A 17,304-nucleotide genomic window follows, 5' to 3' on the forward strand; every position below is an offset into this window, starting at 1 on the left:
ACACGATAGAAAAACACGACACTTTGCATTCCTTTTTTTTGATTATTATGATAGCTGTTTTGTGTATGACTATATATAAATCGAACATATTTCGACTACCCTTCTTGCCTGTTACACGAGGGCCAGCCCTCGAGCTCCCGTAGCTGGAGGCCAGCCCCCAGACCCCCCGTGCCTTGGTTACAACGTAATAAACTTTTCGTCACACTGTAACAAACTCCCACCTAACAGATATGTACACTCGTTACAGCCGATATCTCCGCGTAGCGGAGCTCCAGGGGGTTTGGGGGGACTGGTCCCCCCATTATCTGTTACAGTTACAAAGAGTTGGTACTAGGGAGCCTGTGACTGATGATAGTAGTTCTGGAGTGCGAAAGAAATCTCTATTGTAGCTCTATACTTTTATAAATAAATTAAACATGCAAAGGGTCGTTAGTTTTTTTAGTAGAGGCAGTTCTCGAAGACGAGAGACAGCTTCTTGTTCTCGGCATCCCAGCCCTTAACCTTGACGTGGGTCAGGTCCTTGATGACAATGTCGGCGCCGGCGTTCTTAACAGTCTCACCATCGTAGGTGGTAGCCATGCCAATGACAGTGGCTCCAGCAGCCTTTCCGGCAGCAATGCCAGCTGGGGCGTCTTCAAATACAAGGAACTTGCTGAGATGAAGCTTCTCGGCAGCCAGCTTGTACCCCGATGGGTCTGGCTTGCCCTTCTCAACAGACTCGGCAGTAATAAAAACGTCAGGAGGAGCAAACTTGAGGAAGTGCTTCAGCCAGCCGCTGGCCATAGGGTAGGTACCAGAAGTGACTATGGCCCACTGGGAAGGTGGGAGGGCATCTCGCAGCTCGTGGACACCCGGCACTGGAACAGCGTAAGAGGCGTACTTGACTGGAATGGTCGCCTCGAGCTCAGCAGAGTGCTTCTCAGTGGCCACCTCTGGCTTCCACTCCCGCAGAATGTCAATAGTTCGGGTGCCGTGGCTCGTCTTGAGGATCTCGTTGGCGTCAATGCCGTTCTCGTCGCCCCACTCGTGCCAGAACTTCTCGACACAGTTGGTCGACAGCATAAGAGTGCCGTCAAGGTCGAACAGGCAGCCTTCGGTCTCAATGTTATGGTTGATCATCGTTTAGTTTTCTCAAGTGATTGAATGAATGAATGGATTGATGGGTTTATTCCAGGAAATCTACTGGACTTTATATATCCACCCTCGTCTCACTCTGTTGCGCCATTTGTCGCCCTTGCGAAACAAAAGAAAAATTTTCTTGTCAGAATCTCTAGGGTCTATGATTCAAAAAAGGCTGTTTTTGCCTCATGTCTGGGTTCCTCGATTGTCGCTGGTGGTGTATCGCCGGGCGCCGCACCGGATGGCGCGCCATGGCGTCACCGTCGAGGACTGGTTTTGCTTTTTCGGGGGCGCGCGTGCGAAGGAGGTTTTTCCGAAGCCCGGAACAGTGCGCCGAAGAGGCAGGGATCTGCACCCTCACATCATACAAAGTCTTCGCATAGTGGCGGAAAGAGACTTCTTCGAGCGGGAAAGACTTCTTTCAGGTGTTCCCTAGGTAACGGAAAATGTCTGACGAGGAACTGTATTGGCCATGAATGAGTGTGCGATTCAGGCTATGCGGGAGGTGGTTTTTAGCGGGTTTAATCATCTTTTTCTTTATTTTCAGGCATGCTACGGTTTGTAATATGAAGCGGTATCTTGAGCCGTTTCCTATCACTGCATGATGAAACACGATATCTCAATGATCTAGAACTAGTGCATATTTTTAAGATTCTTAGCATCACCCTGTGTATACGCGTACTGTGTCGTCATAATACACATTCAATCCACTCATAGCCGAGCTATTCATATCTAAGCGATGGTCCATTCTTACCTGACTAATGGTAATTATGCTAAGTGTGATTGGTCTTCCAGGAGATGAAATGGCAACACGTTGTTCGTGATAGGAATGGTCCGGCCATTATTTGGTATAGTTGTTGTGACGACCAGCGAAATACCGAAGAAATGTGTAGCACAGTAGATCATTACGAGGCAGGTGATATTTTCTGTAGCCCACTAATTATCGTTGCATTATGTATTAGCCACAGTAGAAGATGGTTGAATATTATCATACGGGTGAGAACTATAGCCATTTAATGGATTACTCTGGCATAGAATACTAATGCCAGTACAACTGTAGCATGAAGTATGAGTTCTTAAAGTAACGCCTTACTTCGTTTCATTATAAACTGCCATGGACATGCTACAGTAGTTGACCACCGTAGGACTAGTATATCATATTGCAAAGCTATAGCGGTGGGATCCGTAGAGCTTATCGTTGCATATATGCGGCTCGTATACTGAGGTCAACTACCAGTTACAATGAGAGTCACTATGACGTCCCTGAATGGTCCCTAGATACACCGATCCACGCACGTTGCAGGTACAACCGTCCTCATCGTCATCATACACTATAGTACATGTATATACATTTTTTTCGTTCCACTACTCCATAACAGCTACATTACATTTTGAGGTCGAGCGTTCTGTTACACCGAAGCATGTCGCAGTAGTGCCAAGATCGACCAGAGTTACAGCCTCATCGGACAATCGTCCCGGGCTCTGTCTCACAACCCTCAACATTAAGGGCCTTCGTACTCTTCATTGCCTTCATGTTCTACATTTCTACTACAGTACGAAATAGATGTTCAGAGTTGTTACTATGCAGATAAGATCTTGCTTAGACATTCCTAATCTATGAGTGCTTACAATCCCTGGATACCTACCGTAGTAGATTATTGAAGAGCAAAGTAGTACAAGTGATCTGCGATTGAAAAGTGCAGCATTGGAAGATCTCTAGCTCATTATTCAAGCATCCTTATACTCTAGTGTACCGCCAGTGGTATGCGCACCACGTAGACTAGTCAAATGAATCGGAGTATGCTACTTCTTCAAATGTGATGGTTGTGAAACCACGGAAACGGTCTTGTCTGACTGCGTACCCGAGATGTCTTTTTTTTCTCGTTCATAGTCCCCTAATTTGGTGACTGTCTCTTCCTTTCCTCTCCGAAACAGTCTAAGTACCTCAGCCATGATAGCTGCTACCCTGTATCACGGCTTAGGCCCAACCGGGTCTGCCATCCCTCCCCTCTCCTATCTAGGCAACGAGGTGAGTCCTTAAACTCTCTTGGCGAGATTGTAATGTCCAAATTGAGCATAGCCGGGATTCCCTATTCGAGGGAGGCTTTTACCTGCGGCTGAGCTGAGCCGCATAGCCATCCTGTTCCTCCGCGTAGCGGAGCTAAGGGGGGTTTGGGGGGCTGGCCCCCCATTGGCAAGTTGCTTATAGTCAGTGAGTTCATGGGCTATTCCTCCGCGTAGCGGAGCTCAGGGGGGGTTTGGGGGGGCTGGCCCCCCCTAGTCGTCTGCGCAGCAAAAACCAGTGTAGAGATACTCGTAGCTTAGTGAGTTTATGGGGGGCCAGCCCCCCAAACCCCCCGGGGCGACGCTTCGCGTCGGGTTTTTGTTTTTTTCAGAAGAGGCAGTCCTCGAAAAGGAGGGACAGCTTTCTAGTCTCGGCGTCCCAGCCTTGGACCTTGACGTGGGTCAGGTCTTCGATGACAATGTCGGCACCAGCCTTCTTGACCGTCTCGGCGTCGTACGTAGTGGCCATGCCGATTACAGTGGCTCCAGCAGCCTTTCCGGCAGCAATACCAGCTGGGGCGTCCTCAAACACCAGGAACGTGCTCAGATTGAGCCTCTCAGCAGCCAGCTTGTACCCCGCCGGGTCTGGCTTGCCCTTGTCGACCGACTCGGCAGTAATGAAAACGTCTGGCGGGTCAAACTGGAGGAAGTTCTGGAGCCACCGGCTGGCGGTGAGGTTAGTGCCGGAAGTTACAATGGCCCACTGGGATGGCGGCAGGGCGTCGCGGAGCGCATGAACACCTGGTACGGGGACGGCATATGAGGCGTATTTAACAGGGATCTCGCCCTCGACTTCAGCAGCGTACTCCAGAGTTGCAAGCTCTGGCTTGAACAGTTGTAGAACGTCAATGGTTCGCGATCCGTGGCTCATCTTGAGAATCTCGTGGGCATCCACGCCGTTTTCGTTGCCCCACTCGTGCCAGAACTTCTCGGCTGCCTGCGTCGACAGCATCAACGTGCCGTCGAGATCAAACAAGCATCCTTCGGTTTCAAAACTGTGGTTTATCATGATGTAAATCAGCAATGATGTGGGAAACCCTGCAAACTCTATATTTATATGAGATATGGCTATTCTTTTTCAAGCGGCTGCGCACCTCTTCTACGGAACGTCTACCTCCGAAATGTTAATATGAAGTGAACGTGGTCATTCATACATTCCTAGGCGGCTGTGCACCTACGGAGCGTTTGTATCCGGGGGTTGATTACCACTTCTAGTAACAGTTATACCTGGAAATACCCTACTGGCTGGCTATCATTGATCTCATATCAGACTTTAAACCAATCTTTCGATAAAAATCAAGGTAGCAACCAGTCATTCGACGGATATCAAGTAACCAATCGTTCGACACTGGTCATTGGGGAAGTAATATAGGTCATCAAGATTAGTTTACAAAATATACTATTTACACACGTCGTTTGCCCGGAGCACGGTCACCACCGAACTTGATTTTAGATGCATCAGTGACTCGCTTGATCAATGGCCGAATCTTGTTTCCTTCCTTGCCCATGAGAGCATTCATAAACGCCTCTCGCCCTTCGCTGAACTGACGGAACACAAGCTCCACATCCTTGTCGAGATAACCCTTCTCCTCCATGAGTTGGAACATCCGCGCCGAAGTCTGGAATGCCGCCTCATACTGGCCCTGCTTGGTATTTCGATACCCGAGGTGACCTGTGGAGAGCGAGATCTTCACGTCCTGGAGCGGCCGCACTCGGTCAATCATGAGCTCCTGGTCCGATAGACCCTCCGCCAGCTTCCCGACCCGTCGGTACTGGCTACACAGAGTCAGGATGATGTTGTTTCGCGTGAACTGGCCGTGCAGCACGTAGCCAGTGACAACCTTGCCGCTAGCAGGCAGCTTGACTGGCCTCTGGGCTGATCTGTCTATGCTCGAGCCGACTGAACCGGCAAATTGCTTCCAGTTCGTGGCCTGTATGCTTCGGGTCGTCGAAAATGCCCGCATCCCGGGCACCCAGCTCTGTCGCATCATACTCGACCACATCTGATAGAGAATCTCCCTGTGGAGTGTGAAATTTTCACCGGTCGCCCAATCGATCACCACCCACTCATTCCCCGAAATTTTTGGTGATCCGAGCGCCTGCGCAGGCGTTGGGAGCAAATGCCCAGAAAAAGTGAAATTTCAATCGCCGCATCTCCGGGGATCTTTAACTGATCTGAAAAGTTAGGCACCTTAAAGGCTTCAGCAGCATTTTTGGCCCCATATGTACACCAGGAATCGCATAGCGCCGATTTTGGCCCATACTGTGTCGAAACTGAGGTCGGCAAATAGCCGGATCGGGTATGTTTCGAGGAGATTGTACTCTTCTGCGGGCCCTAGTAGCTCAGCCCATGGGTTCGCCTCGTCGTTCAACCCCCACATGCAGTCAGCTTTGGCCCAGATAGACACCATCGCACCCAAGTTCGCTGTAGACGGGAGCGATATTTCGGTTATCCAGACTCCAGCCGACTTCTACGAGCTCCTCAAGCAAAAGATCAAGGCCGCAAAGTCACGCATCTTTCTGGCAACACTGTATATCGGCAAGTCCGAGAATGAACTGATCCAATGCCTGGAAGACGCACTTACTGCGAACCCTAATCTTGAGGTCTACATTCTCGCCGATGCGCTGAGAGGCACCCGGGAGGCCCCAGAGAAGTGCAGTGCGTCGCTTTTGGTCCCTCTTCTTAAGACGTTTGGCCCACGCGTCCAGGTAGCCCTCTATCACACACCGCATCTCAATGGCGTGAAGAAAGCTCTCATCCCCCAGAGATTCAACGAAGGGTGGGGGCTGCAGCACATGAAGTTGTACGGGTTTGACGACGAGATCATTCTGTCCGGTGCAAACCTCTCCATGGACTACTTCACTAACCGTCAGGACCGTTATATCCTGTTCAAGTCCAAGCCGCTGACAGATTACTACTTCCGGATCCACGAGGCTGTGTCGTCTCTCTCTTATCACGTAGTCCCGACGGCCGAGACCAAGTCAGGGTTCAAGCTGCGCTGGCCGCACGTCTACACCTCGCCAGAGCCCACCGAGAGCCCCGTCGAGTACATCAAGGCAGCAACCAAGAAGCTCAAGGCTCTTTTGGGCCCGCAAAACTCTCCAGAGCCCCGTCCAGACGCCTCGCCGTATTCCCCACTAACATACGTCTACCCCATTTCGCAATTCACGCCCCTGTTGAACCCGGACACCTCGACCGAGTTCGTGGTTGTGTCGCGTATTCTGTCCATGCTGGGTGCCGACCGGTTCAACTGGACGCTTACGGCGGGCTACTTCAACATCCACCCAGAATACCGTGACAAGCTGCTCAAGACGCGGCCCCAGACAGCTGCCCAAGTCATTACGGCCGCCCCGGAGGCCAATGGGTTCTACAAGTCCAAGGGCCCCTCCGGGTTGCTGCCCCAGGTCTACTCTGAGCTGGCCAAGCGGTTCCTCCAAGACGTGACACATGCCGACGTGGCCCACCGCATCACCGTCTCTGAGTGGAAGAACGGCGTAGTCAACACTCCAGGCGGCTGGTCCTACCACGCCAAGGGCCTGTGGGTCACCGAGCCCAGCGACGAATCCGTGTGCATGACCGTCATTGGCTCCAGTAACTACACCCGCCGAGCCTACTCGCACGATCTCGAGGCCAATGCCCTGATCGTCACCAAAGACCCAGTCCTCAAGGCTCAGCTCACCCAGGAGGTCGCCCATCTGCGCACCCACACCACGACTATGAAACTGGAGGACTTTGATCGCGAGGACAGGAAACCCGACTGGCGACAGAAGGCATTCATCAGGACCATGGGCGACAAACTGTAATATATATCTGTACATACATTCATAGACTCTCATTCTCCGCGTAGAGATGCCCCAGCGGGGAGTTTGGTCCCCCATTACACTTGGAACGTATGTATTCGAGGGCCAGCCCTCGAGCTCCCGTAGTTGGGGGCTCTGCCCCCAAACCCCGTCGAAAACAACATTCGCTATATCAACCAGATCTCCGCGTAGCAGAGCCCCAGGGGGGTTTGGGGGGACTGGTCCCTCCAAGTACAGCTAGTAGCGGAGTTTTATTCGAGGGCCAGCCCTCGATCTCCCGTGGCTCCGCTTCGCGGAGAGAGCCGCTGGTCGAGCGTAACAAAACTCCCAACAGCGTAACAAAATTGTAACAAAGTATTTGCAACAGCGTGTAAGCATTTTTGTTACAGCCTTACTTGTCTACGCGGAATTTGGAAGGTGCGTATCCGAGGACCAGCCCTCGAACTCCCGTAGCTTCGCGGAGGATTATACCACCTGCGAAGTGCCAAAATTTTCGTTTTATTAATACTCTAGCAGTACCGCAATAGCGTTGTGTGTGGTTGGGGTGTGTCGTCAAAGACCGGGGAAGGTGAAGTCCCAAGACGACCACTAAGTATGGCACGAGGACGGTCGAGTAGGTCTAGCACAGCGCACAAGCTGCGCGGAACAGACGCATCCAAGAAGAGTCCACCAGTGGACAGCCACCAGCTGTGGTCGGCGGTGATCCAGGCGGTCCAGCATGCATCGAACCTCTCCAAGAACGAGTCTCCCCAGCGCGCCATCACCCAGGCGATAGAGCAGCTCAGCGTGCCGGATATCGAAGACGACGACGGTCGAGAGCAGATCGAAGAAGATCTGGAAACATACGAGCCGCAGGTCGGGTCGCTGATAGAGCTGTTTGAGCAGGAGAAGGAGGTGCGGTCCGAGGAGCACGCCCTGCTAGACCGAGCGCTCAGTAACGTGACGAAAATACTCAATCTCCGGCTCGAGGAGGTCACGCAGCATCCGCTGAAGAAGAAGAGAAAAGTCGACTCCAGCGGGCGTGGTGGCATCCGTGTTGGGTCGCAGGTCGCGTTCCGCATGTCAGGCCCGGGCGCCGCAGAGGAGGAATGGATCCAGTGCGAGGTCACGGCGATAGATACAAGTTCAGAGCCGACGCGGTACACAGTGCGCGACCCCGAACCCGACGATCATGGCAATCCGGGCCAGTCGTACACCGCGACGCGCAAAAGCCTTATTCCCATTTCTCCGTCGGATGCTGCTGTGGAAGTGACCTTCTCCGCTGGCGACACAGTACTGGCGAGGTACCCGGAGACGACTACCTTCTACCGCGCTGAGGTGGTGGGAACTAAGAGAGACGGCACTTGTCGCCTGATATTCGAGGGAGAGGAAGAGGAAGGAAAAGAGACCGAAGTCGAAAGTCGCCTCGTCTTGCCTATTCCTACCAAATAATGACCTATTTAATTAACTCCTCCGCTAAGCGGAGCCACGGAATACCTTCCAAGTGTAATCCCCCCAAACCTCCCTGGGGCTCGAGGGCTGGCCCTCGAGTAACATACCTCTCTTGAGTGTAATTGGGGGGACCAGTCCCCCCAAACCCCCCTGGGGCTCCGCTTTGCGGAGAGTTGGCTCAATTGACTAAGAATCCTCCGCGAAGCGGAGCTACGGGAGCTCGAGGGCTGGCCCTCGAAGAGCACTCCGCTGTTAGTTGTACTTGAGGGGACCAGTCCCCCCAAACCCCTGGGGCTCCGCTACGCGGAGATCTGGTTGATATAGCGAATGTTGTTTCCGAAGGGGGTTTGGGGGCAGAGCCCCCAACTTCGGGAGCTCGAGGGCTGGCCCTCGAATACAATATAGGAGGTGAGTGTATGTCAATACCGAATTGGTCCCGTGTTCAAAGGCGTTATAGATAAATAGTACACATTACATATCCATTTCGAGGTCGTCAGCAGGAGGCAGGGTGGAAGCATTAGGGTCGTGAGAGTAAGAGACGTAGCTGATGGAGAGGTTTCGTCGGCCGTACTCGTAGCCGTCAAACTTGGAGATGGCGATCTCGGCGCTGGCGGGAGTGTCGAATCGGACGACACCGTTACCGGCCGACTTGCCATTGCGCAGCAGCTGGATCTCAGCCCGGAGAACGGTGCCCACCGTCTCAAACAGCTCAACAAGGTCGTCATTAGTGGTAGCCCATGGCAGGTTGCCTACGAAGATGGCCTCACTGGGCTCACCGCCGCCTCGCGCATTGTCGGTAAGGTCATTTGGCGCAACAGCCTCGCCACCAGAGGAAGGAGGCGGTGGGGGTGGCGGCATGCCCGAGTTGGAGGCGGCGAACCGGTCTTCACGCACCTCAATGGGCCGCCCGTTCATGACGTAACCGTTGAACTTGTCAATGGCCTGTCGCGCCTCATCAGCGGTCTCAAACACAACGATACCGCTGCCCTTGGACCGCCCGTCATAGGTGCGCTGAACATCAGCCCGGACAACGTTGCCGGCTTCCCGGAACAAATCCTTGAGATCCTGCCACGCTACGGTGTACGGCAGGTTGCCTACATAGAGCTGGCTGCCCGGCTCGCTGGCGACGCTCGGGGGCGCCCGGCGCGGCGGCAGGCGGTCGCTGTGCCGCATTCCGTGCGGCGGTGCGGCGGGTGCGGCGGAGGAGGAGTCACCTGGGGGTGGGCCTCCGGCCTCACGGTCCTCTCGTACAAACACGAGGCGGCCCATGAGGTCCTGGTTGTTGAGCGTGTCCACGGCCTTCTGGGCCTCCTCGACGGTGGCGTACTCTACGATGCCGCACCCCTTGGAGCGGCCGTCGCGGAGCTTGAGCACGTCGGCGTGCAGCACCTCTCCGGCCTGGCGCATAAAGTCCTTCAAGTGGTACCACTTGACGTCAAAGGACAGATTGCCCACGTAGACACGTCGGGCCTGGTCTGACTGGCTTCGGTACATTGGTCTCGTGCCTCTGTCTCGTTGTCGTCGGTAAGGGGGGGAGCGCGATCGGGATCTCGAGCGCGAGTGGTTCGAACGGTAGGAGCGGAAGGAGGAGCCTCGGGGCGGCGAGCGGTCGTCTCGGTATCTCGGGGAACGCGATCGGGAGCGTGAGTATTCGTCCTTAGCCGAGTCGGTTAACATTCTTGTTCGGGGTCTTGTGTGCGTGTTGTGGGTGATAGCCGCGCGTGGGTGTAATAATTCAGTTACTTACTCTGTGAGGATCGATGCGACTTCGCAGTGACATAATACGATTGACTGGGAAATTCAACAAAAATAAATGAGCCTCTCAGACTGCCAGAAAATTTGGGAGTAGAGAAATTGGCGCTTCTATCTATTCGTTGACCTCGTCAAGCTGGTGTGAGTAGGAGAAGGAAGTTTTTTTCCACCTTTTGTCGCCTTTGGGAACGCGCACGCCATAAAACCCTTGCTACCCAATACCCTACCAGTACCTTCGCGGTGGATGACCTATGGTACATTGCGTATTGTGGATATTGGATAAGAATAAGAGAATATATTTGATGAGAATTATTGTAGTAGTTTGTGGATTAATAGTTTTTTAGTGGAATAGAATGTATTAGGAGGAATTGAGTATGTTAATTGGCAAAAGCGGGGTATATGCGTTGTGGAGCCTGGTACCGTACTATGTATGCTTTCAGCGGTATAACAGTACTGCCAAATCAACTAATTGAAATATCCATTGCCCTAATAGAATATACGTTATAAAGAAGGAAGTTGGATTACTTTGTAATTAGGCTTTGAACGTATCTGGTCCACTGCGAGAAATGTACCATAGGATTAAGGCATGAAGAACCATGTTATACTGTAGTTCACAGATAATGCGGAAGAAGGTAAGAGGGATATCAATGGCTTGTCCCTGGTGCTTTATAATCATTCTTTATTTTACAAATCGATATGAAATTGCTTGTTCATTGTCGTTTGACGCGTTGTTCCCTCTTAGGTCAAGTATCTTGCATAGTTTCTGCATATTATAATCTGGTTTTTATTATTGCTTCCGCTATTCATGAGCCTCAGTTGATATTGATAGTGAAATCGGGGGGCATCGCCTTGTTGGCGGGTCAGTGGTAAGTGTGGGGCCGCCGGAGTCAGTCTCCTAATGCTTTGTGGGAATGGGGACAAAATGGCTCAATTAAATCCTCCGCGAAGCGGAGCTACGGGGGGTCGGGGGACTGGCCCCCAAGGCGTATCAACTATTGGGGATATATTTCAGTCTGTGATCGTCTCTATTGATGAGTTTGTTATGGTAACTTGGCTCAGAGTGGAGCTTTAATCGATGAAACTGTAAATAAGCAAACCGGTAAAGCAATCAATTGAAGCTCAATTGTTAATACGTACGCGTGGATATGGCCCCCAATGGCCCGATACTGTTATACAACATGAAGAACCAAGATATTGTCAGATACCAAGATATAGTGTCACGCAGGCCAAGGAAAAAAAGATTAGCGGCCCGTAATGAGTTAACCACGTAGATCAAATAGAAATAGGTTATGCAGAAGAAAATAGGCTACGCCGAGGAAGCAGAGTGCCGCTTGAATATGCTCCTCCTCCGGGAGGCCTCTGAAGAGTCGTGCTCCGCGGACAGGTCAAAATGCTGCTCTCCTAGCCACTCTCCATCGGAAACGTTCCTCGCCCCCCTCAAATCAACCATAAAACCCTCCTGGAAACTCCACTGTGCTGACTCCGAGTCTTTACTGCTAAACCTCAACCATACCGGATACAGGTACGGCGTCAGCACCGAAGAGGTCCACTCCGAGGCCGGATACAAAAACAGCTCCACCAGCAGCGGGCAGGTCATAAAGCTGCGCACAATTGCCAAATTAGCTGCATGCTCGACACCACAGTGAAGCACGACCGACCTCAGCGACGTAGCCTGGGCTATGACGACCTGCATTGCGTCGAGGACATCGCGTGCCGACTCACGCAAGAACTGCTGGCACTGGAACGTGCCGTTCAAAATGAGCCGCTCAACCCGCGGCAGGCTCGCCAGAATCGACGCAACGTATACAAAGTTTACATCGTGAACGTCGAGATGGAGCTCCTTCACCGAATCCATGCGCCGCACCTCGGGCGGCGCAATGTCTTGGCCCGCCGCTCGGTCGTGGATATACAGCCGGCGCAGCCTCGGCAGCGACAGCCCGTCCAGCGGCATTCGCTGCTCCTCGGCAAGGTGTAGTTTAAGGAATAGCACGTTGGGGAACGTCATGACCGTACTAGCAACCCCCGCAGAGGCTCCAGCTGAGTCCGAAGTCGTCTTCAGCGTCATGGTAGCCAAGTCGATCTCCAATTTGCGTACAGATGGTGGCAGCCAGGATCCGGCATTCCGAATAGAGTCCACTACCGAAATCCCGGTAAGAGTCAGAGCCTCGAGCCGGTCGAGTCCTCTGAGGAAGTCGCCGAGCGCCTCGCCTTCGACAGGGTGCGCTAGGGCTGTGGCGGTGTCTGTGGCGGTGAGGTCGAGGTGCCGCACGGAGCGCGGCACGGACATGTTGGCGCCCCACGTCTTAGCATTAACCTTGTATCGCGTTACGTTGGGGATCTCCGGGTCCTGGGCTAGCCGGCGGATATACGCGGCCGACGTAATCGACTTCTCAGCCGCCGAGAACCGCTCAAGCAGCTTCATAATGAGCTCCATGTGCTGCACAGTTCCGTCAAACGTCGAGGCCAGAATTTCAAGGTGCACCAACCCGGGGAACAGGCGCGGCGCCTCTTCAACGACCCACTGGCTATGTTCGGTGTAGCTGGCCGCTTTGAGCTGTGCGGCGTCGTGCGGCGTCATGCGGCCGAACCCAAACGTAAGAGCGCTGACGCGCACGCACAGCGACTCCGTACACTTGAGATACTCAGTTGTGCGTCCCGTCATGGCGTAAAGACAAAAGTAATACAGATCATTGCGGCGGCGGATGGCAATTCTGCTCTCTGGGCGGCGAGTAGACACTGTCTGCAGCACGCCGTGGTCCGGGATGCGGTCAAAGCTGCCCTGGGACCCCTGGAGGGCCGCTAGGTCAAACTTGACCTCTTTGTAGAGCTCTATTGCCGCGTACTTCTCCATTGCCTGGCAGGTCAGCCGCAGCGCGCACCGGTCGGCCGTGCTCAGTAGTTCTGCCACCAGCGTCAGTGCGACCTCCGGCAAGGTCGCAAGCCGGCCTCCGCTCTCTTTTGGCCGTCGAAGTCGCTTTGCATGGCTTCGCAAGCCCATTTCCTCAAATTATCAATATCAGCTAACTAGTGTCGCTAGGTGCGGTTATATAGCCGGTTGTCGCTTATCTTTCGACTCCGCCTCTTCGTTGGGCAGCACAGCCGTGCGTTCCGTACAGCCGCACCTGCCCTACCTGCCTGCTTGCATTATCTTTCGTATTCACTCCTGACCCGTCCTGTACATAGCTCCTGGTTACAATGGGGGGACCAGTCCCCCCAAACCCCCCTGGGGCTCCGCTGCGCGGAGATCTCGTTGGTATGACGGGGGTTTGGGGGCAGAGCCCCCAACTACGGGAGCTCGAGGGCTGGCCCTCGAATATATACTTGAGGTGTATGGTATTTAGTCCCTGTATTCTAGGTATACCGATTGAGTATTCAAAATTCGATACCATTTAATACAATTGCCTCTCATTTAAGGTTTATGTCATCCCAGATAGAGCTTTACTCCAGCGCGCGTTAGTAGGGCTACTCCAGGATAAAGAGAATTAACGTTGGCTAATTCGGTACGCTATTGATCCCATCGGATCTGGCCCGACGGCGATTCCGATGGAGAGGTTGGCACTTAAAAGACTAGAGAATCGCTCGTGGAAAAGCAACAAATGGTCAAAACGGAGAGGGTGTGGGCGTTTTTAACAGACGGAGCTATTGACAGGAACTCCCTGATCGAGTTCGTCAAGAGTCCCGAGGCAGGCGCCGTGATCACGTTTGGCGGGACGACCCGAGACTCGATGGACGGCAAGGAGGTTGTGCACCTCTCGTACGACGCCCATGTGGGGATGGCGACAAAACGGTTTGAAAAGATTGCAAACGAGGCGCTCAAGCGGTGGGAGGCGAAACCTGAGAACAAGGCTCATGTCGTCAAAGTCGCAATTGCCCATAGACTGGGCGTCGTGCCAGTCATGGAGGAGAGCATTGTGGTTGCGGTATCGTCGGCGCATCGCCAGGAAGGGTGGGCTGCTGCCGAGTGGATTTTAGAGGAGATCAAGGCCAAAGCCGAGATTTGGAAGAACGAGCAATACTCTGATGGTTCTGCCGTGTGGAGGGCCAATGTCGAAGACGACAGGAAGTAATGACTTAATTATGATGAATATGATCTGTATAGTATTGACGAGTAACGATTTGCTTAATATCTCTAGGATGAATTGATATGAAGGACGAACAGCCTAATACATGTATATCCAAAATAAAAAGACGCTAAAGCATACTAATTGCGAGCCTCCAGGGGATACATTATGTCATAGGCTCCTTCAGCAATACTAAACACATGGAGATGGCCAGGAGAGGTTATATCCCACCATGGGTAAGATTGATGGTCTCGTTGAGCAGATGAGTGGCCGCCTTGGAGCTCTTATTCTCCAAAGCGACCTGAACTCCGCGGTGGACATGCGCAACAAAATCCCTATAACCGTAGCTCTCCATATTCCTGTCTTCAATGAGCATGCTGTTGACATCGTACTCGGCACCGTCAATACCCTGGCGTGCCAGCTGGATAGTCATCTTGGTCAGGTGGGTTTTCCGGGCAAAGTAGTCAACGAGCGCCCGCGTCTTAATGTTGATGTCAGTATCGAGCTCCGGAATGGAGTTGAGGTATGGATCAAGCTCGGCCACAGACCCAAAGGACTCGCCAAACAGGTCCTTGATTAGCTGTGGATTCACCTGGCGATGAATATAGAGCAACAACCGCTGGCCGTTGTAAATAATATAGGTACCTCCAACGTCAATGCTCGACATGGTAGCGGTGACATTAACGGGCATGTTGAACTGACCCGCTTCAGTATAAGTACAGTCCGCTTCACGCAAGTTGTGGATGCCAATGATGCGCGGGTATAGATACACCTGGTGGAGGTCGATGTCCATGCAGTTTACGACACGCGAGGCATGGCGTCGGGCGTCGCTGACGACTTTCGTGGCCCGGAGTGGGCGTGATTTTATAAATGCCAGTATGTAAATGCACCAGAAGTGCAACGACACAGGCATCAGTAATTGTGTAGGAGGCATCCCGACACCGTTGTGCTTGCGGTAGGCAGCAAAGATGTCTACAGTCTTGTCGATAAGCCCGGCTTTTATCTCCTTGATGGGAACGAAGCCAAGCTTGTCCAATGCGTCTCGCGTGCAGATAGCCATGCACGCCTCCACGTCTACGAACTTCATTACGTTTCGATACTGTTCGGTGACGCTGGCGAGGATGTTAATGACTCGCACCCGCCTCTGGCCAGTCGCGGAAGTATACAACAATGCTGCCTGGAAGTGAGCATCCAGCTTCGTGTCCAGCTTTCCGTCGTAGGTGAACAGAGCCCCCAGCGCAGTGTGCTCGCCCGTTACGCCAAGGTAAGGGTCTGCCGTAGTCTCGTTTCTCTCCTGGAAAATGTTACCAACGTACTTGTGTACTTGCATGCCGTTGGAGCATCGGATTTTGAGGATTCCCTGGGTCGCAGTCTCGCCGCTGTTGGCCCTAACAAACTCGGCAATAAACTTCTGGCCGTCTCGTTCCGGTACAAATCGCGGGTAGTAGTGCTCTCGGCCGCCGCTAAATCGTCCCACGTGGCCACTGTTCGTTACGTCGATGTAGGACGACGGGAAGAAGTACGTATCGAGACCAATGCCGTTAACAGCATACCGCCGAGCCATGTCGAGATAGAACTGATTCGATGCTCGCAGCAAATCGTATTGCGCTTCCGACTTATACTGGCTCTCGTCACGCACAAACAGGTGGCCAGGGCCCCACGTTGGAAGCACACTGAGCATGACGCTTACCTTGCCACCCGTCTCTTCGAGTGCTTTTTGGGCGGCATCCAATGCAGCGCCGTAGGCTGGCTCACTGTACATGTTGTTCTCAAACAAGATATCGAGCCGGTTAAGAAGGTCCTCAATGACCAGTCGTGACTCCTCGGGGTCAACAAACAGCCCCTCTTCAAGCGGGATGAACGTGTCGTCAATATCGCTCATGACCACCATCTGGGCCTGTGTCAGGTTCGGGTGGAGGTTGTAGAAATGCAGGTTCTTGTCAAAGGTCATGATACCAATTCTTCCTCCCTTGGGGAACCGGCTGTTCTCGCTGTATAGCAGCGCCCTAATTGCCTCAACTGCCAGCTTGGGGATCTCTTTCTTGACCGCCTCCGTGCTCACGTCGATGAGAAACAGTTCATGGAGCGGAACAGGCTCTTTGCCGTCCTTCCAGAACTCCTTCGGCACAATTATATCGTAAGTGCCATATGCCAATTCCGGCCGGGTCTGCCAGTCAATTCTACGGTTAGTCTGGTCCGTGGGCTGGAAATAATCCGAGGACACGGCGTTAGTATGTTGGCACATATTGCACACAAACTTCGTCCCGCCTTGGATAAACAGCATCGATGGGTTCATATACGCCCTGCATCGCCTACATCGCGGCGGCTCCGTCTCAGAGAAGTCCACGATCGGCACGGGATCATCGGTAGGCGCAAATGGTTGAACAATGATGCCCAGGGGTAGCTCAGTCTCCTTCCTCAGCTGCTCGCTAATTGGAACATTGTACATTGTCATCCTCGCAAAGTTCGGCCCGGCAATGCCTTGGTCCTCGACGCCATACTCCGAGAGCGCAGGAGGCGGGCATGCGTTCTCAAACGTCTTGAACACAAACGGCTGGGCAGCCACCTTCTCCGCGAAGAAGTCCCGGCTTGCGGGCAGATTCGGCAGGGCATCCGCCGGTGGAGAGTTTGTGTATTGCTGGTGAGGGTCTTCTGGGCCAGTGAGTGGTCTCTGGCCCATTGAAGGCTGGAAACTGGGCTCAGGTGTTCGAGAGGCCATTGGAGTGCCAATTGGGGTCGGAAAGCCTGGGCTTGGGCCCCGCGGAACAAACGTATCCCCCTGCTGGGGCTTCTGAAGGGTCTCTTGCTGGGTCCCGTGGCTGAAGTCGTAGTAAGCGTGAGCATGTTTCCGCCTGTACTTCCGCTGCTGCTGCTGTTCGTACGACGCGGGAGTCATAGCGGCGGACCCTGACCGTGGGTCATTTATGGACAAATTCTGGAATGCTGCTGGGTCCATTCTCTATTTTTTTTCTTCTATTGTTTTGTATCTAATTCTGGAAGGATAACGGCCCTCTCCTGGCTTTCGTTCGATGTATACTGTCCGCGAGACTTTAAATGCTACGTGATGATGATATCT

General features: G+C 53.1%; 9 protein-coding genes across 9 annotated transcripts; 3 read left to right on the plus strand and 6 right to left on the minus strand.

Annotated features, from left to right (window-relative positions):
* Nucleotides 1-438: 438 nt before the first annotated feature.
* Nucleotides 439-1,119, minus strand: GPP2 (glycerol-1-phosphate phosphohydrolase 2; the record flags this gene model as incomplete). Its single annotated transcript, XM_076683362.1, has 1 exon — nucleotides 439-1,119. One exon carries the CDS (start codon nucleotides 1,117-1,119, stop codon nucleotides 439-441), a length of 681 nt encoding a protein of 226 aa, XP_076542277.1.
* Nucleotides 1,120-3,511: 2,392 nt separating this feature from the next.
* GPP1 (glycerol-1-phosphate phosphohydrolase 1) lies at nucleotides 3,512-4,135 on the minus strand (the record flags this gene model as incomplete). The annotated part of the gene is made up of 1 exon (XM_076683363.1): nucleotides 3,512-4,135. The coding sequence occupies one exon, from the start codon at nucleotides 4,133-4,135 to the stop codon at nucleotides 3,512-3,514; it is 624 nt and encodes a 207-aa protein (XP_076542278.1).
* A 451-nt stretch (nucleotides 4,136-4,586) lies between these two features.
* Nucleotides 4,587-5,186, minus strand: MRPS18 (mitochondrial 37S ribosomal protein uS11m MRPS18; the record flags this gene model as incomplete). The annotated part of the gene is made up of 1 exon (XM_076683364.1): nucleotides 4,587-5,186. The coding sequence occupies one exon, from the start codon at nucleotides 5,184-5,186 to the stop codon at nucleotides 4,587-4,589; it is 600 nt and encodes a 199-aa protein (XP_076542279.1).
* A 376-nt stretch (nucleotides 5,187-5,562) lies between these two features.
* PGS1 (CDP-diacylglycerol--glycerol-3-phosphate 3-phosphatidyltransferase) lies at nucleotides 5,563-6,987 on the plus strand (the record flags this gene model as incomplete). The annotated part of the gene is made up of 1 exon (XM_076683365.1): nucleotides 5,563-6,987. The coding sequence occupies one exon, from the start codon at nucleotides 5,563-5,565 to the stop codon at nucleotides 6,985-6,987; it is 1,425 nt and encodes a 474-aa protein (XP_076542280.1).
* A 591-nt stretch (nucleotides 6,988-7,578) lies between these two features.
* SGF29 (Sgf29p) lies at nucleotides 7,579-8,415 on the plus strand (the record flags this gene model as incomplete). The annotated part of the gene is made up of 1 exon (XM_076683366.1): nucleotides 7,579-8,415. The coding sequence occupies one exon, from the start codon at nucleotides 7,579-7,581 to the stop codon at nucleotides 8,413-8,415; it is 837 nt and encodes a 278-aa protein (XP_076542281.1).
* Nucleotides 8,416-8,886: 471 nt separating this feature from the next.
* On the minus strand, nucleotides 8,887-10,195 carry GBP2 (single-stranded telomeric DNA-binding/mRNA-binding protein; the record flags this gene model as incomplete). Its single annotated transcript, XM_076683367.1, has 2 exons — nucleotides 8,887-10,071; nucleotides 10,163-10,195. 2 exons carry the CDS (start codon nucleotides 10,193-10,195, stop codon nucleotides 8,887-8,889), a joined length of 1,218 nt encoding a protein of 405 aa, XP_076542282.1.
* Nucleotides 10,196-11,473: 1,278 nt separating this feature from the next.
* TRVA0_008S00496 (uncharacterized protein) lies at nucleotides 11,474-13,165 on the minus strand (the record flags this gene model as incomplete). Its single annotated transcript, XM_076683368.1, has 1 exon — nucleotides 11,474-13,165. The coding sequence occupies one exon, from the start codon at nucleotides 13,163-13,165 to the stop codon at nucleotides 11,474-11,476; it is 1,692 nt and encodes a 563-aa protein (XP_076542283.1).
* Nucleotides 13,166-13,763: 598 nt separating this feature from the next.
* On the plus strand, nucleotides 13,764-14,234 carry TRVA0_008S00518 (molybdenum cofactor biosynthesis protein MoaE; the record flags this gene model as incomplete). Its single annotated transcript, XM_076683369.1, has 1 exon — nucleotides 13,764-14,234. The coding sequence occupies one exon, from the start codon at nucleotides 13,764-13,766 to the stop codon at nucleotides 14,232-14,234; it is 471 nt and encodes a 156-aa protein (XP_076542284.1).
* Nucleotides 14,235-14,448: 214 nt separating this feature from the next.
* SFB3 (Sfb3p) lies at nucleotides 14,449-17,124 on the minus strand (the record flags this gene model as incomplete). The annotated part of the gene is made up of 1 exon (XM_076683370.1): nucleotides 14,449-17,124. The coding sequence occupies one exon, from the start codon at nucleotides 17,122-17,124 to the stop codon at nucleotides 14,449-14,451; it is 2,676 nt and encodes an 891-aa protein (XP_076542285.1).
* Between the last annotated feature and the right edge of the window lie 180 nt (nucleotides 17,125-17,304).

This window comes from Trichomonascus vanleenenianus (assembly GCF_965637985.1).
Source record: "Trichomonascus vanleenenianus strain CLIB 3782 genome assembly, contig: TRVA0_008S, whole genome shotgun sequence".
NCBI lineage: Eukaryota > Fungi > Ascomycota > Dipodascomycetes > Dipodascales > Trichomonascaceae > Blastobotrys > Blastobotrys vanleenenianus.